Genomic DNA, 23,941 nt, shown 5'->3' with positions numbered 1-23,941 from the left:
GAGAGCCGTGTCCCAACTAAGCCGTGTGCCAGGAGTCCAGTTTGATCCTTCAGTATCACAGCGTAGGCTTTCATTGATGGGGAAACTGAGGCCCAGGGAGGTCACAGGATCTTCCCAAGGTCACAGAGAGATTCCAGGGCTACACATTTAATCTCCATTGGACCCTGGGCACCTACTGCGTGCCGGACATTGTGCTGGGACCACTCACGGGCCACACCCAACATCCTGGGATTAGGTAAAAAAAGAGAAAAAAAATGCCTCGTTCCAAGTCACCCAGCAGTAGGGGCGGGACGTGCAAGTCTAGACTCTGTTCCGCTGGAGGGGAGTGGTTCTGTTAGTTCTCTCGGTCACGCACCAGGTGATGGGGCCGCCCTGTGTGAGGGGGAGAACTTGAATTCCTGATCGCTGCTGCTCCCTGGGGTGGGCGTGCTTGTGCCCATTTCACAGGTAAGGAAACCAAGGCACAGGCTGGCTGAATGGCTTGTCCCAGCCCCAGCATCCTGGTTTCCGCTCCAGAAGGGCTGCACCACCGCCGCCGCCCACCCCTGCACGCTCACCGTGCTGGCTTCTGAGGCCAACGGCAAGGTTTGAATGTGTCCCCAGGCCCGCAGTGAACGACAAGAGGCTGGTTGGTGCATGTGGGGAACCAGTCACTGAACAGCTGCGGTTGCCTGAAATAATTAAGCTCACTCAGTAATTACCCCAGAGCGAAGACACGCTCGGGCGGAAATCCACGGAAACCCTGGAGACTTGCAGGACCCTGCAGACCGAGGGTGGCCACGTGTCGTGGGCCTGGCTGGCACTCTGCTGTGGCACGCGTTCCGTTGAATGCCACAGACATTTACCGAGCACTCGATTAGTAAGACCCCCGGGTGGATGAAGGGTGGGTCACGGGGCTTCTGAGAGCCGAGCAGCGCCTGGAGCACGGACCTGGGGCTGTTGGGGTAAAAGCGCGTCTCACGCATGATGGTTGTGGACACCTGTCCCCGCAGCAGGGCCCTTGGGGGGGGGGGGCGGGGAGCGCACATCTGCATTTGATGGAAGCAGTCGGGGAGCCTCTTAATAACTGGCGTTCTCCCAAAGGCAAAATAGTCAGCGTAGACACTTTCCAAAAATACAGAACTATATGAAGAAACGCGAATTATTCCTAATTTTCACCGCCCCGTGATAACCAGTACTGATGTAGTGGCATGTTTTTTTCCTAGTCTCAAAGAAAACGTTTCTAAGATTTTATTTTATTATTTTTTTTCTTTAATGTGTATTCATTCTTGAGAGAGAGAGAGAGAGAGAGAGAGAGCGAACAGGGGAGGAGCAGAGGGAGAGGGAGACAGAATCAGAGGCAGGCTCCAGGCTCTGAGCTGTCAGCACAGAGCCCGATGCGGGGCTCGGACTCACAGACCGCGAGATCATGACCTGAGCCGAAGTCGGACGCTCAGCCGACTGAGCCACCCAGGCGCCCCTCTGAGATTTTATTTTTAAGTAATCTCCTCACTGACACGGAGCCCCGTGCGTGGTGCATCATGTGCGGGCTCTGCACGTGGCCATGCTATCGTTGGGTTACCCCACGGTTCATTACAAGGGTCTTCCGCTGCTGGGGTATAGGGTGTGGTTGCTGCCCTGGCTTCTGTCTCCAGGTGCCGGTTTTGCTGTTCTAGAACTTTCTATCCTGGTGATCACACAGCACGTGCTCTTTAGGGTCTGGCTTCTTTCAGCTGCCCACCATTTTTCACCCGCACGACCGATGGGCGGGCATTTGGGTTGTTTCCCGCTCGCGGCCCTTACAGTTGCTGCCGTGCGCACTCGCATCGATGTCGTGCCCGAGCGGACCCCACGTGCGCTCCTCTTGCGGGACAGGAGGGGAGTTGCCCGGTCACGGGGTGGGTGGCGCCCGGCTTCAGCCGGCCCTGCTCGTTTTCCAAAGCAGTCGAACACTTGGACCTTGACCCGGGTGGCCGGGCAGCTTTGAACCAGTCGGCGGCCGTGTGTTGCTGATGCCGCGTCTGTGCGTCTCCACGCAGGTCAGGAGCGGGTTGTGATTGCCGACGACCTCCCACACCCCTTCGGCCTCACCCAGTACAGCGATTACATCTACTGGACGGACTGGAACCTGCACAGCATCGAGAGGGCCGACAAGACCAGTGGCCGGAACCGTACCCTCATCCAGGGCCACCTGGACTTCGTGATGGACATCCTGGTGTTCCACTCCTCCCGCCAGGATGGCCTCAACGATTGCACGCACAACAACGGGCAGTGTGGACAGCTGTGCCTCGCCATCCCTGGCGGTCACCGTTGCGGCTGCGCCTCCCACTATACCCTAGACCCCAGCAGCCGCAACTGCAGCCGTGAGTGTCTTTCTTGGCTCCCGCGCCCCTCGCCCGTCTTAAGTCAGGCTGGTTCTGGGAGCCGAGGGAGAGAGACGCTTCCTTTCTTTCTTCTAGTGTGTACCGATTTATTTGTTTTCTCACGTTTTTATTTCTCTTCGAGAGAGAGAGAGAGAGAGAGAGCGAAAGCACGAGCAGGGGAGGGGCGGAGAGAGAGGGAGACAGAATCCGAAGCAGGCTCCAGGCTCCGAGCTGGCAGCACACAAGCCCGATGCGGGGCTTGAACTCCTCAACTGCGAGATCATGGCCTGAGCCAAAATCAAGAGCCAGATGCTTCGCCAACTGAGCCACCCAGGTGCCCCTAGAAAGGAGCTCCTTTTCTGGGGGTGCCTTGGCGTTCACGGGTGGCTGAGTAGGTTTTGCACTGTGTACACTGCCTGTTACCTAGAGGCCTAGGCCCGGCTCTGTGAGTGAGTACTCTCCCCACTGACGGCGTTTTACGTCCAAAGATCCTCCCGTGGAACGTCTCAGCCGAGGGCTTGGCCCATGTGTTTGTGTCTTGATGAAGTAGTGGGTCCTCTGTCCAGCCTGGGCCTCCCTACTCTTGGGCTCCCTTTGGTCCTGTTGTCCCCGTCCCCTGGGGGCCAGACCTTGCGGGGTCAAGCACAGGTGGTGCAGGTGACCCATCAGCCAGCGGGGATGCCTGTAACTCGAGTCTCTGCTCCTGTGGCCGGCAGACTGGGGGCCGTGACTTTGTTTCAAGCCACCCAACTGGAATTCTGACAGGCTGTGGCTGTTGGCCTCTTAAACGTTCCGAGCGGTGCAGTGTCTGCACTGAGGCCGTTTTGCTCACGGACACCCCCACGAGGTGACCCCTCCCATGCCATCGTTTACCTCCTACCGTTCACTTGACCACCCGAGGGCCGACGGCAACTCACACACTTGTCCAGGCAGCAAGTAACATTTGTGGGTGGGAGTTGACTAGTTGCTACTATTTCCCTGCTTCTGTCTTAAGTCTTGAGAAGTTAAAAATCAGTTGCTGTCTGCTTTAAAATAACTCATGCGCTCACAAGATACTGAAACAGCAGAGACGCGCATCGTGCAGAGAGGAAAATTCCCCACGGTCCACCCCCTGGAAGTACTTTTAGGTCCTTCCGGCACTTTCCCCGCCGCGAAGGGCGACGCGGTCCATCCCCGCCGACGCCGTCTTTGGCTCCGGATGCTGACGCGCAGCCCCCTCATCTGTTTGCCTCGTTCTAGCGCCCACCACCTTCTTGCTGTTTAGCCAGAAATGTGCCATCAGCCGCATGATCCCCGATGACCAGCACAGCCCAGACCTCATCCTACCCCTGCACGGGCTGAGGAACGTCAAGGCCATCGACTACGACCCCCTGGACAAGTTCATCTACTGGGTGGACGGGCGCCAGAACATCAAGCGAGCCAAGGACGACGGGACCCAGGCAAGTGTAACCTGTTGGGGCATGTGGGGGTCACTTCCACAGTTCCACCCCCTCCCCTCCCCCGCTTTGCTTTGCCAACAGAGCACGGCTTGCGTCAACAACGGCTTGGGTTCTAATTATGTCATCGCAGGGTATAATCCTGAGCAGTGGGAAACCCTTAGATTATATGCAGAAATGGGATTTTCTTTTTCTTCCCACAGTGGTTTCGCGCAAGCCTAGTTGGTATTGGTTATTCTGGATTTATTTTTGGTTCGTAGGAATCGTACGGTCTGTTTGCTTTAACGCAGCATCTACGTTCCTAAAACTCACTGCACGACGCAGAATCACACAGGCAGACCACAGGGCGATGGGGGAAGGGGGCGAGGCGCACTGCACTCTGAACTCTCGCCGGTGACACGTGAAGAAAAGATAGGGACGTCGTAAATACAGGTGCACCTTTCTGCATACGTTCAGTGGTTCAAGACGGAACTCCTGAGTGACTGTGGTGCTTTACCTTGAAGAGACCTGAAGTTGCTGAGGACGCGGGGGTGCAGGGCTGCAGCTCGTGGGTGTGCGTGAACCGACGGGACGGCGGGCGGGAAGTCACGAGCCCCGCGCTCACAGGCGTGACGCCGCCCACGGGAGATGGAGGGAGTTGGGGGGGGTGGTGTGTGTGTGCTCGTGTATCCCTGCCCTTCTCTGCGTTCCCTGAGAGTTTCTCACGGACGACCTGTGCGTTGGCAAGTGTGAAATCTCTGTCGCGCTCCAGCCGTCCCCGGCATATCACTCGCTGATCCCGACAGATTCGTCTTTTCAGAATGCTTATTCTAGCACAACGGACGGCTTCCGTGCTAGGTTTCTGTGGCCTGTCCCACGAAGGACGTTGTCACTGCAGCCTCGGGGCCCCCTCAGAGTCTCCACGTGGCAGGCGGTGGTGGCCGGCATTCCGTTCGTGTGGCATTCGCTCACGGACGCGCCTGGCTCACCGTGCCTGTTTTCAAGGACTCCTTTTACAGAAGCCACGGAACCAAATGTTGACCTGCTCCGTGGCCACGGTCGGGGTAGGCACGTAGGTTATCACGGTGAAATCTCGGCCCTGTCACAACAGCGATGCAGAGAAATGCTGCCGGTGGAGATTTTGGGGTGACTTTGGTGTCAGTAAAGTTCACTTGGCCATTTTCTACCCCGAACTGGGTGCTAGGGCTGTGTGTACGGGCTCAGCATCGCTTCTGGCAAAGTACTGCATCCAACGACGATGTGAAGTTAACAGGCTGTCCTCTGAGGTCTGTGTCCTTGGTTGGTGATAAAAGCCCCAGCCTAGGGGCGCCTGGGTGGCTCCGTCGGTTGAGCGTCCGACTTCGGCTCAGGTCATGATCTCACAGCTCGTGAGTTGGAGCCCCGTTTCTGACTCTGTGCTGACAGCTCAGAGCCTGGAGCTCTGTGTCTCCCTCTCTCTCTGCCCCTCCCCTGCTCGTGCTCCGTCTCTCTAAGAATAAATGAAACATTAAAAAAAAATAAAAAGCCCCAGCCGAGGGGCACCTGGGTGCCTCAGTCGGTTGAGCATCTGACTCTTTCGATAGCAGCTCAGATCATGAGCTGAGGGTCATGGGATCAAGCCCCGAATCGTGCTCTACACTGACAGCATGGAGCTTGCTTGGGATTCTCTCTCTCCCTCTCTGTCCCTCCCCCACCTCTCAAAATAAACTAAGTAAACTTAAAAAAAAAAAAAAAAAGCTCCAGCAGAGCCTTGGCAGCTGTGTATCATCTCTGCGGGAGCAGAGCTGGTGAAATGGTGGGCATATATTCCTTTCTTCCCTCCACCATGCAGGTGACAGTCCCTTTGAGTCCTTTGGAGAATGGGAGGTGTTAATTGATGATGGGTGGCTTTCCTGCTGAGAAAGGTACCAGGCGCAAATTGCCTGAAAGTCTCATCAAGAGGGTTCGTTCATGGTGTCCTGCAAATGCGAGGGAAGACTTTGAAGGAAAAGTCCTTTTAAGAAACACCTTCTGGGTTCCTGCTTCATTTGGAAAACATCTGTTTCCCTCCCTGTGCGTCTTGCAAAACTCTACCCTCTAGTGGCTTTGATCCTTTATGAGGGGCGTCCCTGAGCCCCAAAGACGACGTTTTAAGTTGTTATCTACTTTGGCTAAGTTGTTTTCCTAGTAAACTTTTTCAGGGCAGTAAATATACACAAAAGTTATCATCTTAATTATTTCCAAGGACACAGCTCAGCAGCACGAAGCGCACACATTGTCCTGTGGCCATCACCCCCGACCATCTCTAGAACTCGGTCATCTCCCCAAACTGGAAGTCTGTCCCCATGAAACACTGACTCCCCCTCCCCCTCCCCCACCCTAAGGCAACCTCCCTTCTCCTTTCCGTCTCTACGAATCTGACTATATTCTAAGTACTTCCTATAAGTGGAATCATGCAGTGTTTATTTTTTTGTGTGTGTGACTGGCTTCTTTCGCTTAGCATAATGTCCTCAGGGTTCCTCCGTATCAGAGCAGGTGTTAGAATTTTCTTCCTCTTAAGGCTGAAAACGCTCCGTTGTGTGGGTGGACCACGGTTTGCTTCTCTGTCCTTCCGCTGATGGACGCTGGGTCTTTGGGCTGTTGTGACAGCACCCCTGTGGATGCCCCCACGTGGCTAGGGGGTGCGGGCCTGGGTGGGGGTGCATGATGACAGGTGCTACTCTGTCCTGGGGAGGAGGTGGGGTGTTGCCTGTGGCCTCGAATAGGATTCTATTAAGAAATCTTGCATTCGTGGAGTTCCGGTTTTATAACTGGACAGTCATCCATCTGCCTGAGGACAGGTGTGGGCAGCGTGTCACCTCACGCCCCGTGCATTTCTCAGCTGCCTGTTCTGATGGCTGGCGTCCCAAAGTCAGGGTTGATGCCCGGGACACGGCCAGGGCCGGGCTGCAGTCTGGCTTCAGTCCCAGCCCATCAGTTGCCGTGGGCTGTGGTCTCAGGCCAGAGTCTGTGCTTCGGGGGAAAGGGATGTGCCCAGTTGGAGCAGACGCTCGGCTCCCCGAGCGCCCAGCTCTTGGGGAGGTGGGTGTTATCACCTGCAGAGGCACATGACCCTTAAAGAAGGGCTCTGTGTTCAGATGTGAGTCACACACTGCTAGCCGCCCAGTGGGACTGTGTGTGTGTGTGTGTGTGTGTGTGTGTGTCGGGGAGGGGGGGAGGTGTACCCTTCCAGCTGGGTTCAAGAGGCTGGGCCTGGTGAAGGGGCTTCTTTTTGGCTGCAAGCCCCTTCTTGCCACCAGCGGACTTCGTTTCAGTGACTGCCAAAGAGATAAAGGAAGTTTGCAACGAGCTCTTGTGACAGCATCATCTTAAGGATGCCCTCAGAGGAAGGGACTTTTCATCCAAACCATTGGTAGCAGTCCGGGGAAGCCCGCCTTGCACCAGCTCAGATCACCTGAGAACCTGAACACGGTCTTTCGGGGTAACCCAAGGGGCCCAGATCCACCAGGGAGTGAGGCTTCTGGTCTGTAAGGCAGATGAGGGTGACCTCGGGCTCTCCCTTCCTCCGCGGCATTTCATGGAACCCCCTGAGATACAGCAGGTGGCACGGAGCCAGGCAGAGTTCTCCGGCAGGGCAGAGACCCGGAGAGTGTAGACCGAACCACTGCCGGGAGGGGCGGCTGGCCCCTTGCTCGGGACAGGCACTGCGTGTCATCACGCACCCCCACCCGGGCCCGCACCCCCGGCCTCTCCTTCAGGGAAGGGGCCGTGAGAGGTGGAACTGTGTTCTATACACCTGTGGTCCTGTCACCCTGAGTTGAACAAATAACAAGACTTGAAGGTCTTACTCCCAAAGCACGAGCCCAGGACGACGAGCGAGAAAAGAGAAGATGTCTCTCGAGAAGGAGGCTGTGACCCTGGGCTCACTGTCGAGCCACCAGGCGGCCCTTCCGGGGCAGGAACGGGACCCGGAGGGCGTGGCAGCCGACAGTCCGCCGGGAGTTTGCTGAGGGGTGGGCTGGAGATCCGAGCCGAGGGGCGAGGGCCCTTGTAGGACCTCTCCGTGATCAGGTTCCCTCTCAAGCAGGCGCGTGGGGGAGTGCTGATCCGACAGGAAAGGTCGAGACGCAGGGTCGGAGATCGACTTTCAGTCTGAACTCGGGCACCAAGGCCTCTGCCCTCCCGCGACGCCCGTAGCCAACGCCCATCTCTTCCTGTGTTACATGCAGCCCTTCGTTTTGACCTCTCCAAGCCAGAGCCAAAACCCGGACAGGCAGCCCCATGACCTCAGCATCGACATCTACAGCCGGACGCTGTTCTGGACGTGTGAGGCCACCAACACCATCAACGTCCACCGGCTGAATGGAGACGCCATGGGTGTGGTGCTCCGTGGGGACCGCGACAAGCCACGGGCCATCGTCGTCAACGCCGAGCGAGGGTGCGAGGCGGTGGGGTGGGCGGGCACCGCGGTGTGGGGTGCTGCACCCCGGGGCAGAGAGACCCGGGAAGGATAGAAGTTTTAATCCATAGGTTTTGCACCATCCCCATCAAATTTGAACCCTGAGCAAAAATCCCTTCCATAGCATCCCAGCTGGGGGCTGGCTATTTGAATACGTCTCACCACCGGGAGCTCACTACCCTCCTGGGCACAGCCTCGACTCCCGGGAGCTTCTTCCTTCCACGAGGAGGTAGACAGACGTGGAGGGTCCCAAAGGGAATAATAACCAGGGCGAGGGGGAGCCTTAAAGCCACGTGCCGTAAAGCTCAGAAACAAGGCTGAGCGCAGGAAGGTTCGTGCACGGCCGCCGCGCCAGGCGGGAGTCAGATTTTTGGGGGCTCCGCTTGGTGGAGCTCGTGCCGGGCGACGGCCAGCGCGACCCCGCGTCCTGGGCCAGGCAGACCCAAGTTGGAATCCTGACCCCGTCGCTTACTGCCCCCGTGACCCCAGGCAGGTGAAGTGACCTCGGGGGTGCGGTGTCTTCTTCCGAGAAGGACGATGGTGAGGTCAGCCCCCGCGGCACACGAGTGCTCAGGGAGCACTAGCCTAGTGGCTCTTCCGCAAGCTGATGAGTCTCCCTCGAGGCTGGCCTCCACGGAGGCAGGGGCTCCTTTGCTGCAGCCGCTGGGGTGGGCGCTGGTCCCCAAGGCTGCCGCCACAATTGACCACAAGCCGGGGAAGGTGAAAAGAGCAGATGTGTGTGCTTCCACGGTTCCAGAGGCCAGAAATCTAACATCAAGCGGTGGCAGTGCTGTGCCCCCTTCAGAGGCTCTGCGGGGATCCTTTCTTGTCTCTCTTCCAGCTTCTGGGGGCTCCAGGTGTTCTTTGACCAGATGGCCTCACCGTAACTGCGTTACAAAGATTCAGCTTCCAATTATGGGTCCCCTTCTGAGGTTCTGGGTGGATGGGAATTCTTGGGGGGACATTGAACCCCATAGGGCCTGGGGGGGCAAGCCCTGAGAGGCCGGGGCCTTGTGCCTGGTGACTTTCCAAAGCCCGGCTAGATGGACGCGGGGTCAGGGGCTGGTCTATCTGGCGCCTGGCGAGCTCGTTCCCGGTGAGGGATGGGGGGGACTCAACACCCTTCACCTGCTCCCCTCCCCCAGGTACCTGTACTTCACCAACATGCAGGACCGAGCCGCCAAGATTGAGCGAGCGGCCTTGGACGGCACCGAGCGTGAGGTCCTCTTCACCACGGGCCTCATCCGCCCCGTGGCCCTCGTGGTGGACAACAGGCTGGGCAAGCTCTTCTGGGTGGACGCGGACCTGAAGCGTATCGAGAGCTGCGACCTGTCAGGTAGGTGCCCTGGGGCCTCCCCAGGGATTGGGTCCCTCGGCAACCCACACGTCTGACCTTCCCGGGGACACCCGGCCTTCCTTGTCATCGGGAACAGTAGGGGCAGCCTCCATGTTCATCAGGTAGGCGTCATGCTGGGGCTTTATGTCTACCGCGTACTATTATCATCTGAGAGTTCCAGGACGTGGGTCCTGAATGATCCCCGTGTGGCGGGGCAGAAGAGGCGTCTCAAGAGAGGGTGGGTGACCTGCCAGGGTCCCACACTGTGGGCCTGGACAGGAGTCTGACCCCTCTGCCTCCAGCACCCACCCTTGTGGCTGCTCTGCCCTGGGCCGCCTTAGACCCGGGTGCCTCTGGGCTGGAGACCTGCTTAGAGGGGCTTTTCTTCCATACTCGGGGCGGGGGAGGGGAGGGGGCGGCACTGTGCTTGCAGGGAGGGGTCAGCCCAGGTGCCAGGTCGGCCAGCTTCCAGGGAATCCACTCCAGCTCCTGGCCCCGGCCAGAGCACAGAATCCCCCACCCCCCCCCACCCCCCCCCCCGGCTCCCTGCAGCCCTGTGTTCCGAGCTGAGCATGGGCTGAGCGCTCGGGGTCAGCGGCCACTCAGGGGGCACTTGTCCCACTTACAGGGGCCAATCGCCTGACCCTGGAGGATGCCAGCATCGTGCAGCCCGTGGGCCTGACCGTGCTGGGCCAGCACCTGTACTGGATTGACCGCCAGCAGCAGATGATCGAGCGTGTGGAGAAGACCACCGGAGACAAGCGGACTCGAGTCCAGGGCCGGGTGGCCCACCTGACCGGCATCCACGCCGTGGAGGATATCAGCCTGGAGGAGTTCTGTACGTGGAGGGCGGGCAGTGTCATGGGCAGGTCCCCGACCGACCGGAGCGGGGGCACCTCTGCAGAGCCCTGAACCGGCCCCTCGGAGAAAGTAGGAGGCTGGCCAGTGTGAGGGCTGCGGGCTGACTGGCTGTTGGCAGGGGCCACTCTCGGGTCCTCAGTATGCCTCTCCATCTCAGCAACAGATCCGAACCTGACTTCCTCGTCTGCTACCAGCCGGACAATCTGCTCGGCTTTTCCAGGGTCCCGTGAGAGTCACCCACTTTCAAATTAGCGTCCCCTTTCATTAACTCCAGCAGAACCCCATCCGCGGTGTTGGGGATTAGGCTGGGAGATTGGAGGCATTTTAGGATTCTTCCTCTGACAGTCTGGGCTGTGCCCAAGGGCTGGAAGATCAGGACCCCTACACTTGGGACCTCTGGTTTCTCCACCCGCTCTGTGTATGACTATAGGTGGACACAGGAAATTGTGTCTGTCTGTTTGTCTTTCTCACTCTGCTTTCACTAAATACACCCCAGCTGCCAGCTGCTTGCGTGGACAGAGCAGTGAGCAGGGCCATCGCTGTCCCTGTCCTGCGATGCCCCTGGTCTGGCCATCTTCGAGCTCCCTGTTTTCAAGGCCCGGGATGGGGGCGCCGCCCCACCTGCCGCCTCACCTGGGCCCCGCACGCTCCCGCTGGCCACGTGTCCCGTCCCTGGAGTCCTTGTCTCTGCTCGCCTTCCTTTGCTCTGAGTAACTCCTGCTACTTCCTCTGCCCCCACCCAGGGTCAGGTGTGGCACTTTGCGTGGATAAGCTTCTCTCGGCCTCCCTGCTCTGCAAAGCTGCTCTGACCGTTTAGCCCCCAGGCCCTGTGCTCAGTGCATCACTATGTTGCCTGTGTTGTTTTGCCCTAATTCTGCATTACATCTGAGGAGGGTGGGGCTTAGAAAGGGTATTAACTTCCCCGTCAACGGGCTGATCAACACAGCAGGGCTTGGATCTGAGGGCAGAGCCCCTGTTTCTTCACTGGCTTTTCTGAAGCTTACCCCCGGTGGGTTGGGCAGATCGAGTTCATCAGAGTTATGTGTGGAGTCCAAACACGTGGCTCTGAGTGAGGTCGTGAGGCTCCCCGCTCTGAGCTTGGGGGCGTGACCTCCAATGGAGCGAATTGGTCACTTCTGTGTTGACTGCCGGGTGGCTGGTTTCTGTCCTTGTGGGTTCTTGGCCAGGTCCTGCCTAAGTGAAGTCACTGGGCCAACAGCTTCCGGATAGCTGAGGCACCCAATGGATAGGGGTGAGAATGCCTGAGTTTCCCTGGCCCCTTACACCATTCTCAGGGAAGCCACTGATTACTGGGTGTCACAGCCTTCAGAACCATTCAGCATGGTGAACATTGAGCCCACGAATGCCCAGACCTGCCGGTGTTGGCCGAAAGCCAGGCAGGCCGCCCAGCAGGTCCTTGGACCTGAGGGGCTGGGAGAGCCAGGAAATGCTTAACAAACAGGGATGAAGCTGGAAACTGGGATGTCCCCATGAGTGCCAACGTGTGATGTGTAGGGAGAGGCTCCTTGTTTTGGGTGAGGGTGGGAGATCCTTGAGTGAGCACTCCCATATTTACCTGGGACGTGGAGCACCACCCAACCTGCTTACCCACGAAATTCTACAGCTAAACTCTAAACCAGGCGTGGCGCCCCACAGCCCCTGGGCCCCATCTGGACGTCACCTGATCTTATAATAAAGTTTTATTGGCACACAGCCACGCCCATTGGTTTGTGCATCACCCATGGCCACCGTTGTGTTACAGCTGGCAGACTTGTGACAGATGGTCTGGCCCATCGAGCCCAAACCCTTTACTTTCTTGTTTAGAGAAAGTTTGCTGACCCCTGCTCTAAACCGTGACTTCTGTCACTTTAAACTCTTAACCCCCGAGGTTGAGGCAGGACACTGATTTTTCCGTGGGGGGTAGTGCTTTTTCTCATTTCCTCTCACCCGGGGGAGGGCAGCCACCCTCCTCCGCGTCTTCCTGTTGTTCAGGTGTTGGTTAATTCGGTTAATTGAATCGAAAACCGCAAGTTCCCTGGGGATGTGCCGTCCTGCTATTTATCCCCATGTGTATTCGCTTCCTGTGATGGCCATGACAAGTCTTCACAAACTGGGTGACTTAACGCAACAGAAGTGTGTTCTCCTACAGCCTGGAGGCCAGACGTCCGAGGTCAAGGTGTCAGCAGGCCTGTGGCCCGCTCTGGGGGCTGTGGGCTGGGGCAGCTCTGTGTGTCCTTCACGTTGTGGTGATTGCAGGTGCTCCTTGGGCCCACATGGCTCCAGTGGGGCGAGAGAGAGAGAGAGACAGTCCCTGCACAGACTTCTCCCCTGTGTCTGTGTCTTCACCTCTTCTGGGGCTCTTATAAGGACATCTGTTGTTGCATTTAGGGCCCACCCCAAAAATCTAGGATGATCTCATCTCCACAGCCTTAATTTGATTACATTTGTGAAGACCCCTTTTCCAAATAAAGTCACATTCACAGGTTCCAGGCATCAGGACGTGGACATATGTTTGTGGGGGGTGGTGCACTACACCATGAGAGACAGGCAGTGTAGAGTGATGGTTGTGGGAGCAGTGGGAGCTAGTGTAGACGGGCTAGGGTGTGATGTTGGGCCAGTTCTGTGAGTGCTTTCAGCCTCTCGCTTTCCTGTCTGTAAAATGCACGTTAATGGAAGTAGACTCTGTCAGCTGCCCCGGGAATTAAGTGGGATTAACTGCAGGGGCCTGGCCTATAGGAGTGACCATTCTTGTGAGTTCTTGCCTGGCCCTAGTTTCCAGCACCCTTGGGGCTACAGTCCTGAGGTGAGAGGCCGAGCCTGACCCCCTCTCTCTTTTTGTCTCCACAGCGGCCCACCCGTGTGCCCGGGACAACGGTGGCTGCTCCCACATCTGCATTGCCAAGGGTGACGGGACACCACGGTGCTCATGCCCAGTCCACCTCGTGCTCCTGCAGAACCTGCTGACCTGTGGTGGTAGGTGTGACCTCCGCACTTTCTCTTGGGACACCGGACAGGGACTTGATTCCCTGCCTGCCAGGTCTCTGCCCAGCATCCTTTTAAAGTCACACTCAATGTGGCATCCATTCTCCAGGGCCAACTCTCCCTTCACCTGCCTTTCTGTTCCAGGGTATGCATTCGGGGCTATGAATTTCCCTCTAAGTACTGCTTTTGCTGCATCCTACAAATTTTGATAAATTATATCTTCTTCAATTTGTTCACATGTTTTAAAATTTCTCCTAAGACAATTTCTTTGTCCCCTGAGTTATTTAGAAGTGTGTTGTTTAATTTCAAAATATTTGGGGATTTCCCAGCTATTAGTCTGTCACTGATTTCTACTTAATTCCGCTGTGGTCAGAGAACATACTTTTTATGATTTCTATCCTTTTACTATTATGACCCAGCATGTGATCTTTCTTGGTGAGTGTTCCATGTCAGCTTGAGAAGAATGTGTCATCTGCTCCTATTGGGGGAAGTGTTCTGTAGACATCAGTTAGATCCAGTTGACGGATGGTGTTGTTCAAGCCGTCTGTATTCCCCCCGACTGCCTGTGAGCTGTCAGGCAGGGGTGCTGAAGTCTGCAACTCCAGTAGCAGGCTTGTCTGTTTCCTTTTTGTAGTTTTGTCTTTTCTTTCTCCTTCCATGCTTGATTCTCTTCTTTCCCTAAAGCTGAGTGGGGAGTGGTCAAGAATATAAGCTTTAAGGTCAGACAGACCTGGTTCAGATCCCAGCCCTACCACCTCCCAGCAATCCCGAGCTGGTCACTTGCCCTCTCTGAGCCTCCACTTTCTCTTCTGCAAAATAGAGCAGTCGAGAGTGCCTACCTTGGAGTTGTTGTGACATTAAGTAACAAGCACTTTGCATGGTCCCCAACGTGGCACACGGGAATGCCAGCTGCTATTACTTGTGGGACACTGGGCAGTAGTAACAAAAAGGGACAACCGTTATTGTCACTTGTGATGAAGCCCAAATCCTGGGGCTTCCTCTCTGCTGCCCTCAGTGTCCCCCAGGTCACATTGGATCTTCTTATCTCCCCTTCTCTTCTGTGAGCTCCTGGGGGCTGGTCTTTATCCTGCCCCTTTTCTGCTTATCCTCACCCCTTACAGCACCCACACTGTGTCTTACACAGAAGACAGTCAGCACATGCCCACCAGTACAACACAGATGCCTGTCCTCAGCTGGCCTTGCCCCTGGAGAGACTGTCCATTGCCAAGGAGCTCAAGGGGTAGGGCCACAGGAGCTTTCGCTGGTCCTTTCTCACACTGTGAACCCCAGAGAGCTTTGCTGAGAGCAGAAGGGACATTTGGCTGTCCCTGCTGGGGGCCGCTTTGACCCTCCTGAGCGTCTTCATGGCTTTTCTCCCAGGTTCCAGCCCCAGGGCTCAAGTGGCTTTGTGGCCTGAGTGGCTCTGCCACTCCCACAGATGTCCAGGCTGCCCTGGAAAAGAGGGGGCTGCACAGAGTGCTCTGCTCTCCCTTGGACCACAGCCCTGGGGCTCCTGAATGATGTGCCCCTCTGCCCCTCCCCTGCCGTTGGCCCTTCAGACTTGATGCCTGGCTACTTCTCTGGGGACAGCACAGAAGGATAAGAGCTCCGAGGGGCTCTCAGGGGTGACGTGGACCCTCGTGCCTCGTGAAGTGGCAGGAGCCAGACAGCATTCTCAGCACGCCATCATGAAAGCTGTTTGAGCCCTTCCCGAGTCGGCACGGCCACACACATCTACACTCACCTTGCTGTCCCGTGAGGGGCGTGGGTCTAGCGTTGCTGCTTCTGTTTCAGAGACGAGGAAATGGAGATCGGGGAGCTGGGGGGGGTTGTCTGGTTGTACGGTTGCCGAGGGGGGCTAGGTTCAACCCCAGACCTGTCCATCTCCCTTCTGTCCCACCCTGCGCCCCAACCATGTCCTGGCCTGCACTTGGCCTGTGCTGAGGAAGTTGGATCTGAGGAGTGGAACGACTCACCGTGGTCAGCTGGTAGGAGGTGGCCCCAGGTCTCCTCTCCACCCACCCCGCTCCCCATCTTCAGGTGACTCCCTCCGTTGGGAGCCTTCCTACTCCTCCTTGCACCCCCTCACCGTGGTATTCTTGCCTCCCTGCCTCTCCTTAGCCCGCTCCTCAGCAAGGTACCCTGCAGGTCCTCCACCGGCCCCCGCTGTGTCCGTGGGTCCCATGAAGTCCCAGTCCCACTGCAGCAGCTGCCCCAGACCTGTAACAGGTGCTGGTCCTGAGCACCTGCTCTCTGACCCTTCATCTCCTAAGGGGTGTGCATGTGTACGTGCGTGTGCGTGTGTGCGCACAATGGACACTCAGGTGTGGCCAGGCGGACGTGCACACCGTGCAGCAGACTGGCAGCCCAGCCTGGGACCCCAGGCGGGTAAAGGCAGGGCTCCAGTTGGGGGTACCGTGGGCATCCTCAGAGACCTGGCCCAGTGCCCTGAATTGCATGTGAGGGGATGGAGACTCACACGAAGGGGTTGTGCCCTGGCTTCTCAGCGGTCGGGGTCGAGTTTCCAGCCCAGAGCGTTTTCTGCTCAATTTGGTGTAGTACCTGCTGCTTCAAGCCCAGGTTCCCGAACACCCCCCATCCCCTCTACGGTAAAAAAAAAAAAAAAAAAAAAAGGCAACAAAGAAGATTCACAGCGGCAGGTCACATTGCGGTGGAGACCGCGCGGGTGCCGCACCGTGAGTGAACCGCGGCGCATGGCCCGGCGGGGCGGGGCGTGATGGTGTTCCTGTTCTCTGCAGAGCCTCCCACGTGCTCGCCAGACCAGTTCGCGTGTGCCACTGGGGAGATCGACTGCATACCTGGGGCCTGGCGCTGCGACGGCTTCCCCGAGTGTGACGACCAGAGCGACGAGGAGGCCTGCCCGGTGTGCTCGGCGGCCCAGTTTCCCTGCGCGCGGGGCCAGTGCGTCGACCTGCGCCTGCGCTGCGACGGCGAGGCCGACTGCCAGGACCGCTCGGATGAGGCGGACTGCGACGGTGAGAGCGGCCCCGCCCTCGCCCGCTGGCCCCGCCCCCGGCAGCCCTGGGATGGGCACGCCCACTGGCTCGCCCCTGCCTGCTGGCCCCGCCCCCGCCTTTGCCCGACCCTGGCTTGGACCACGACCCTCGCAGGCCCTGCCCCACCCCCGCGCTCCCCGGCCTCATCCTGGCTGCCCCCTTCCTGAGATTCTCCCACCCCCTGCAAGCCACTTGCCCTGTCGTCCTCCCGGAGCGTGAACCCAGGCTGGCCACGCAAGAGTAGGGTAGAACGTTTGTCCCGAGCGAAATCGCTAAATCCTCAGGTTGGGAGAGGAAAATGTTATTCGTAGGCCTACGGAGGAAAACTTTGCCACCCACCCCGTCCTGCCAAGTAGTTTGGCTCGAAGGCAGGCTGGGAGAGTCTGCTTGCCTTCCGCCCCTGGCTCAAGAGTTTCACAAAAACCCCAGGCAAATCCAGTAGTCAGCTGGATAAATCCCCGTCCCCAAAGGCAGCGCTGCCCTCCACAGAGCAGTCTGTGGGATAATGCTTGTTCCTGGGTGGTTTCTAGCAACCCGGTGAGCCAAACGTGACGAAAAGATGTGCTTCAGTCATCTCGGTCCACTCTGACCAGCAGGATCTTCCTTTAGACCTTAGCAGTGAGGTCTTAACCTCTGTTTAACCTTAACCTCTGTTTCTGGGCGTTCTCTGAATTTCCCTTTTATAAACGACATGCTCAGTGGTTTCGTGCCACAGAGCGTCAGCACGACGGCCCCACGGCTGCCGCTGAGCTGTTGATGGGCTGCTCTGCCTCCCCCGTAGCCACCGGCTGCTGTTGTGAGATAACCCACAACTGGTGGATCACCGTCTACTGTCCCCGTTCGTGATGAGCAGCCGTTTATGGAAGATGAAGGCCCGGGGCTGGGGGCTCATCTCCTCAGCTGGTCCTGTACAGCCGCAGATGTTAAGTCTTTGCAGTTTATGGGCCCTCCGAGAATTTGATGGAGGTGGGAGGCCAGGGGTTGGCAAACCGCGGCCTGAGAGTCAGATCCAGACCGCCACCAGGTTTCGTAAAGTTGTGTGAGAACACAGCCAGGCTCCTTGTTTACTTGCACTAAAACGATAGAGACCCGTGGCCCTCAAGGCCTGAATACCTGCTGCCTGGCCCTTGGCAGAGACGTTTGCTGAGCCCAGCCATACGGCCTTGCCCTAGCACGCGTGTTTAGGTGGCCGTCTCAGAGGATGGCAGGAGCCCTGGCTGGGAACCGTGCCCCCCGCCTCTCCCCCTGTAATGTTTCTCTGGGAGCAACGTGCAGCACCCACAGCACGCCCTAGTTCGGGCTCTGGGCTGCACCTTCTCTTTCAGAAGCTTCCTCTCCTTTGTTACCAACAAATTGTCCCACCCGCTGCGAGGACAGGGTCCTCTCACCTCCGGCTCCCAGGGAGGGGCGCTTGGGGTGGGGCAGGGTGGCTGGAGAGCTTGGATTGCAAGCACTGGGGGTGGGCGATGGCTGAGTCCCCTGGGCAGTGCCCTTCTCTGCAACGGTAGCTCCTTCTGGGTTGGCATTCTGGAACACGAGGGAAACAGGCCATACCCAGCCTTCCTCCTCTTAGTCTAAAAGGCTGTGAGCTGCCTTTTCCTTTCTGGTTGAGCCCTGCTCCCCCCTCCTAATCCTCCACCCTGGGAGCTCTGCTGAGATATCACCTGCCCCTGCTCCCACCTATTCTAGGTCATTCCTCTAGTTGGCTGTCACCTCCCCATAACTCAGGAGAGCCTCGGGGCAGGGGCTGTGTTAGTCCTAGCTCTGCATGGGCCTGAGCCGTGGTAGGAGCCTGATAAGTACTTCCTGGGAGTCACTGAGGTCCCTTCCCTGCCAGCCGTGCCTAGACTTTGGAATAGGGGTCATCGAGGGGAGGGTGGAGACCGGATTTGCTGTGACCATTCCCTGAACCCATCCTAGAAAGAGTCCCATTTGTCCGTTCTGCGTCTGGAACCCAGACCTTTCTGTTGGGTCTCGGGGGCGGGGCGGGAAGCGCTGGTTGGCGGCTGTCCACTTTGCCCTCCTGGCGGCGTCACGCCCTGCAGCCTCTCTGAGCGCAAGCCCTCCCCCTGCAGCCGTCTGCCTGCCCAACCAGTTCCGGTGCGCCAGTGGCCAGTGCGTCCTCATCAAGCAGCAATGTGATTCTTTCCCTGACTGCATCGACGGCTCGGATGAGCTCATGTGCGGTGAGCCAGCTTCCCATGGAGGGTTCACCCTGGGCTGGGGTTCTCCCCACGAGTGTGGGGTCTAGAGGGAGAAGATATGCTGGGGGCCTGGTACACGGACAGAGGAGGCTGGGAGGTTGGGAGCACTTGGCCTTGGGGGAGGCTGGCAGGGAAGCCTGCCTGGAGGTAGGGGCAGCTGTGGGGCTGAGCTGGGAGGGGGAGGGGGGCGCATGAGCCCATGGGGGTATTTCCGGCTGTGACGGAGGCAGGCCCCTGTGGTTGGGGCTGACTGTGTCTGAGAGGGCATGCTTCTGCCCGCCAGGACCTCACTCGGCAGCCTCTGTCAGGCATCCCCATCAGAGGATGGGGGTCGGGGTGGCCCTCTCCCTGCCAGCCTGCTCTCTGGCGAGGAGGCGCATGGTACTGCGTGCCCCGTGAGTGACGTGGCCTGTACAGTCAGGGGTACGGCGGCCATGGGATGTGAGGCCAGGGCAGTCAGGGAGGCTTCCTGGAGGCGGTGGCTCTTGAAGGGCTGTCTTTGATTCCGACGGGGAGGGAGCCGGAGTCTCAGACAGGAAGTGGGAATGTGTGCACACGTCTGAGGACGTGGGCTCTGCGTTCACTGTAGAGGTATCTGGGCTGAGAGCTGACTACGGGAGAGGGGTGTTGAGAGCAGGGAAGGAGGAGGGCTCCCTGAGCACGCTGTCCCTTCGTGTGAAGCGAGGTGAGGCACCTCAGTTAGCGTCTCAAGAAAGTGAGTGACCTGGGGCCGGAGGGCGGCCGTGGGTGCCACCGGGGGTCACGCCCCCACCCCTTTGCTGGCAGGCGCCAGTCTGACCGTGTCTCTCTTCAGCCTCTGGCATGATGGCGCCTCCGGTGTCAGGGGCGACATTTATCCAGAGTCTGGTCCGGTCGCCCAAGCCGGTGGTTTTCCTCCTCTGCTTTGAGTTCTGGCTGGCAAGAGGGGACGCGGTGGACGGAATCCTTGGGCCTGATGGGAAAGTGAACGTTCTTTTTGCCGAAGTTGACTTTAGAGTCTCCGTGCTCCCTCCCCAGGGCGGGGGGGGGGGGGCAGCCTGAGGAGCACCCCCCCGCCCCCGGCCTTCGTTGCCCCGTCAGGATGCCCAGAAAGACCCTTGGGCCCCTGAGCCTGGGCTTGGCCCCTGCCCCTCACACTGCCCTCACTTGGGACCTCTGTGTCAGCAGGCGCGTGGGGCTCAGCGAGCCCTGCTGGTGAAGGCCTCCGGCCCCCGGGGTCTCCATCAGCCCAGCTCTGCCCCTGCGCGTGGGCCAAGTCCCCCGCTGGCGCGGCTCGGAGCCCCCGGGCCCTGCCTGCCTGCCCCCACCCCCGTGGCCCCTGTCAGCTCCTGGTGACCGGCTCCAGCGGCCTTCTGGCCCACCTGACTTGGGGGCGTCACCGGGCCTCCAGAGAGCCCTTGGACCCTGGGGGATGAACCTGAGACGGCTCTTGAGGGCTTGTCGGGCAGCGTGGAGAGCTCTGCCAGGGGTGGGGCGGAGGGGGGAGGGTGATCCGGGCAGGCCGGGGTGGGGGGGGCGGCGTGGCGCCCCAGCACCCAGCTTCTCCCTTCCTCCCGCCCTCCCCCAGCGGGTGCTGTGCCTGGACCCCAGCGGCCCCTCCAGGGCACACGGCATCCACCCCCCGCGGGAGGGCCTGTCCTCGGTTAACGTCGACTGTCTCTTCCCGCCCGTCCTCTGGCAGAGATCACCAAGCCGCCCTCCGACGACACCCCGGCCCACGGCAGTGCCATCGGGCCGGTCGTGGGCATCATCCTCTCGCTCTTTGTCATGGGCGGGGTCTACTTCGTCTGCCAGCGCGTGGTGTGTCAGCGCTACACGGGGGCCAACGGGCCCTTCCCGCACGAGTACGTCAGCGGGACCCCCCACGTACCCCTGCATTTCATAGCCCCCGGCGGCTCACAGCACGGCCCCTTCACAGGTGAGGAGCCGACGTGCGCAAGGGCCCTGGGCACGGCTGGGGTGAGCGGGGAAGACGTACCCTGGCGGTGGGCAGAGGGGCCTGAACCTGGGCCTGGGGGCCGCGGGAGCCGAGGAGGGTGTGCTTTGGGGGGTGGGGGGGCGGCCTGGCCCCTGAGCCACCTCGTCCCTCCCCCCGCGGCAGGCATCTCCTGCGGCAAGTCCGTGATGAGCTCCGTGAGCCTGATGGGCGGCCGGGGTGGGGTGCCCCTCTACGACCGGAACCACGTCACCGGGGCCTCGTCCAGCAGCTCATCCAGCACCAAGGCCACGCTGTACCCGCCGGTGAGTGGGCGCGGGAGGAGGCCTGGCCATCCGGGGGGTCCCCACCATCAGTGGCCACCCAGGGGGACCCCTTCCTGTGACCTCGGCATTTCTGGAGTTATCAGCTGTCCCGCCGTCACAGAGAATGGTGACAGCGTTCACTTTCCCCTCTCTGCACGTCTTGTCGTTTTTCCCTTGTGACTTTTTTTTTTTTTTTTTTCCTGTTTAGAAAGGGTGCTCCTTGTTCATGGTGGCTAATCTGGAAACCCCATAACAATATCAAGGGCGGAGTCTCCCCCATAACCCCACCTCCCGGGTTGCCGCCGGGCATTTCAGTGTCCCAGAGATTGTCTTTGACCCTCGCAGGCCCACCCTGTCCGTGACTGTGTCTCTTGTAGGGCCTGTCTGGACGGGGTGCTCCCAGTGTGCCTGTGTGGCTTTCTCCTTGCTGTCCCTGCCAAGAGCACCCGATGTTCCCTCCCAGGCCCTTGCTGGGTCCCAGAAAACAGCTGGGTTGTTTTCCAAAGGGCTGGCACTCACAGGTGACTTTTGTGGCTGAGCTTCCAGAGCTGGAGGGTGAGGGCCTAGTCCGAGGCAAGCCACACGCTAGAGAGAAGTGGTCACACAGAGGGTGACACACAGAAGCCCCCAGCGCCCGAGCCCCCTACAGGTTCCTGCCAGGGGACCTCTCCCGAGGCTGGGGAGGACGTTCCCAAGGGCACAGCCCCAGGGAACGGGGCGAGCTTGATGCGTGAGTGTGAATCTGTATACAAGCATCGGGGCTGACGTTACGTGGTTCTGTGCTTTTTGATCCTTAAAAACCCAACTTCCTGCAACAGATGCTCCTCTAAGGTGACCTCTGCCTCTTGCGCTCTCTCTGGGGGTCTCCAGGAAGCCCCACCCGCCAGGGCTGGGCGTTGCTGCCCTTCTTGTGTCTCTCATGTCCGGGCGGTCCCCTCCTTAGCACATCTGACACTGGCAGGCGTCTGGGAGGAAGGGGGCAGCAAGGGTCGCTGTCGCGGCCTCACCTGCTGGGAACCGCGTCTCCAGGAGGCTGCAGGCCGGGTCTGCGTCTAGGGGCAACAGAATCCAAGAGCCGAGAGCCTGGAGTTTAGAATACTCCCCACCGTCCGTCTGGTCCTCTCTGCCGCTACTGTCCCCCTGACATTCACGTGTGCCACATGACCAGCTGGAAATACCGGCGATCGTGAAAGGCCGAGCTCACTCCAGGACAGCCCCCTGGTTCCCCCATGCAGATACCGGGAGGCTCAGTCCCCTGGCTCTCGGTCCTCTGGCTCTGCTGGGAGCTGAGGGGAGGGGGTCTTATTAGCAAGAGATGACACTATTACCAACCAGCTATTTTTTTTCTTTTAAGTTTATTTAGGGAGAGAGAGAAAGAGAGCATGAGCAGGGGAGAGGCAGAGAGAGAGGGGAGAAAGAATCCCAAGCAGGCTCCTCACTGAGGCAGGGCTCGATCCCATGAACCCTGACATCATGACCCGAGCTGAAATCAAGTGTCAGATGCTTAGCAGATTGAGCCACCCAGGTGCCCCCAGCCAGCTATTTTTTTAAATTAATTAACTTATTTATTTTGAGAGAGGGGGAGAGAGAGAACGAGCAGGGGAGAAGCAGAGAGAGAAGGGGACAGAGGACCCAAAGTGGGCTCTGTGCTGAGAGCAGACAGCCCAGTGTGGAGCTTGAACTCACGAACCGTGAGCTCATGACCTGAGCCAAAGTCAGAGGCTCAATCGACTGAGCCACCCAGGCGCCCCCAGCTATCGTTTTTTTTTTTTTTTAATTTTTTTTATTTTTAAATTTTTTTTTTAATGTTTATTTATTTTTGAGACAGAGAGAGACAGAGCATGAACGGGGGAGGGTCAGAGAGAGAGGGAGACACAGAATCTGAAACAGGCTCCAGGCTCTGAGCTGTCAGCACAGAGCCCGACGCGGGGCTCGAACTCACAGACCGTGAGATCATGACCTGAGCCGAAGTCGGACGCTTAACCGACCGAGCCACCCAGGCGCCCCCCAGCTATCGTTTTAAAAACTTTGTTGAGATGTAACTTACATACCACACCAATCACCCGCTTACAGGGTAGAATTCGGCGGTGGTTAGCAAATTCACGGACACGTGCGAGCATCACCACCGTGGATTTTAGAACGTTTCATCACGCCAAACACAGACCCTGCACGAAGCCAGCTATTTGTAAAATAACTACAAGGGACACCTGGGTGGCTCAGTCGGTTGAGTGTCCAACTTCGGCTCAGGTCATGATTTTGCAGTTCGTGAGTTCAAGCCCCACGTCCCACTCACTGCTGTCAGCACAGAGCCCTCTCTGGATCCCCTGTCCCCGCCACCCCCTCCCCCGCTTGCCTCCTCTCTCAAAAAAACAAAACAATAAATTAACTATATTGTTTCACATCAGTAATGTATGCTCATGGTACAAAATTCAAAAGGTACCATAGAACGGACAGTGAAAAGACGGTCACCCCCTCACGCTGAGTGTGAACCCCTGCCCCCCAGAGGCACATCCGTGGTGAGTTTCTTATGTGTCCTCGGGGTAATCTGTACACAGGCAAGTATCCAAGAGTATGGGCTTTATTTTCCCAGCCGAGAGGGTGATAGTTTGGCTTTCGGAGATCATTGTAAATTCACGTGCGGTTGTAAGAACAGACAGAGACCTCCTCTGTCCTTCACCCGGATTTCCCCAAAGGTAACACCTCACGTAACTAACGTCCTCTTAGTCCTTCTGTGCTGCTCTGACAGAGATAACGTCGGCTGGGTGGCTTTAGCACCTGCTTGTCACAGTTTTGGAGGCCGGGAAATCTGAGATCCAGACGCTGGCAGATTTGGGGTCCGTGGCGTCTAGCGGGGGCCCGGTTCTGGATCACCGACGGCCGTCTCCTCCCTACGCGGCGGAAGGGGTGAGGTTGCCGCGCGAGGTCAGCGGCCGGGCTCACGTGGGCTCCCCGCTCAGGACCAGATCAACTCCCGACGGCCTCGCCTCCCAGTATCATCACTCGGGGGTCAGGACTCGACATAGGACCTTTGGGGACACAAACATTCAGTCTATGGTAACAGCACAATGGAAGTACTGGGCCGTTGGTGTGATATTCTTTGGCCCT

The 23,941-nt window shown here is 58.5% G+C and overlaps 1 protein-coding gene and 1 long non-coding RNA gene across 4 annotated transcripts in view; one reads left to right on the top strand and one right to left on the bottom strand.

Annotated features, from left to right (window-relative positions):
* LRP5 (LDL receptor related protein 5) overlaps positions 1-23,941 on the top strand; it is a 103,738-nt gene that overhangs the window by 75,927 nt on the left and 3,870 nt on the right. For both annotated transcript variants that reach the window (XM_053202821.1, XM_053202822.1), the window contains 10 exons: positions 2,019-2,342; positions 3,582-3,781; positions 7,966-8,174; positions 9,341-9,531; positions 10,160-10,369; positions 13,240-13,365; positions 16,134-16,370; positions 18,467-18,577; positions 20,277-20,513; positions 20,697-20,836. In XM_053202821.1, the coding sequence (XP_053058796.1) occupies positions 2,019-2,342; positions 3,582-3,781; positions 7,966-8,174; positions 9,341-9,531; positions 10,160-10,369; positions 13,240-13,365; positions 16,134-16,370; positions 18,467-18,577; positions 20,277-20,513; positions 20,697-20,836 (1,985 nt within the window). The remainder of the gene's footprint in view (positions 1-2,018; positions 2,343-3,581; positions 3,782-7,965; positions 8,175-9,340; positions 9,532-10,159; positions 10,370-13,239; positions 13,366-16,133; positions 16,371-18,466; positions 18,578-20,276; positions 20,514-20,696; positions 20,837-23,941) is intronic.
* On the bottom strand, positions 13,189-16,219 carry LOC106971171 (uncharacterized). Of its 2 annotated transcripts, XR_008290231.1 has the most exons (4): positions 15,854-16,219; positions 15,119-15,594; positions 14,214-14,303; positions 13,189-14,058 (listed from the first exon to the last, which is right to left on the bottom strand). It is a non-coding gene; the product is annotated as an uncharacterized LOC106971171 (long non-coding RNA). The 2 variants fall into 2 exon arrangements; XR_008290230.1 differs by having other exon boundaries at positions 15,119-16,219.

Source organism: Acinonyx jubatus, chromosome D1 (assembly GCF_027475565.1).
Source record: "Acinonyx jubatus isolate Ajub_Pintada_27869175 chromosome D1, VMU_Ajub_asm_v1.0, whole genome shotgun sequence".
NCBI lineage: Eukaryota > Metazoa > Chordata > Mammalia > Carnivora > Felidae > Acinonyx > Acinonyx jubatus.
This window is presented reverse-complemented; position numbering and strand designations above follow the sequence as displayed.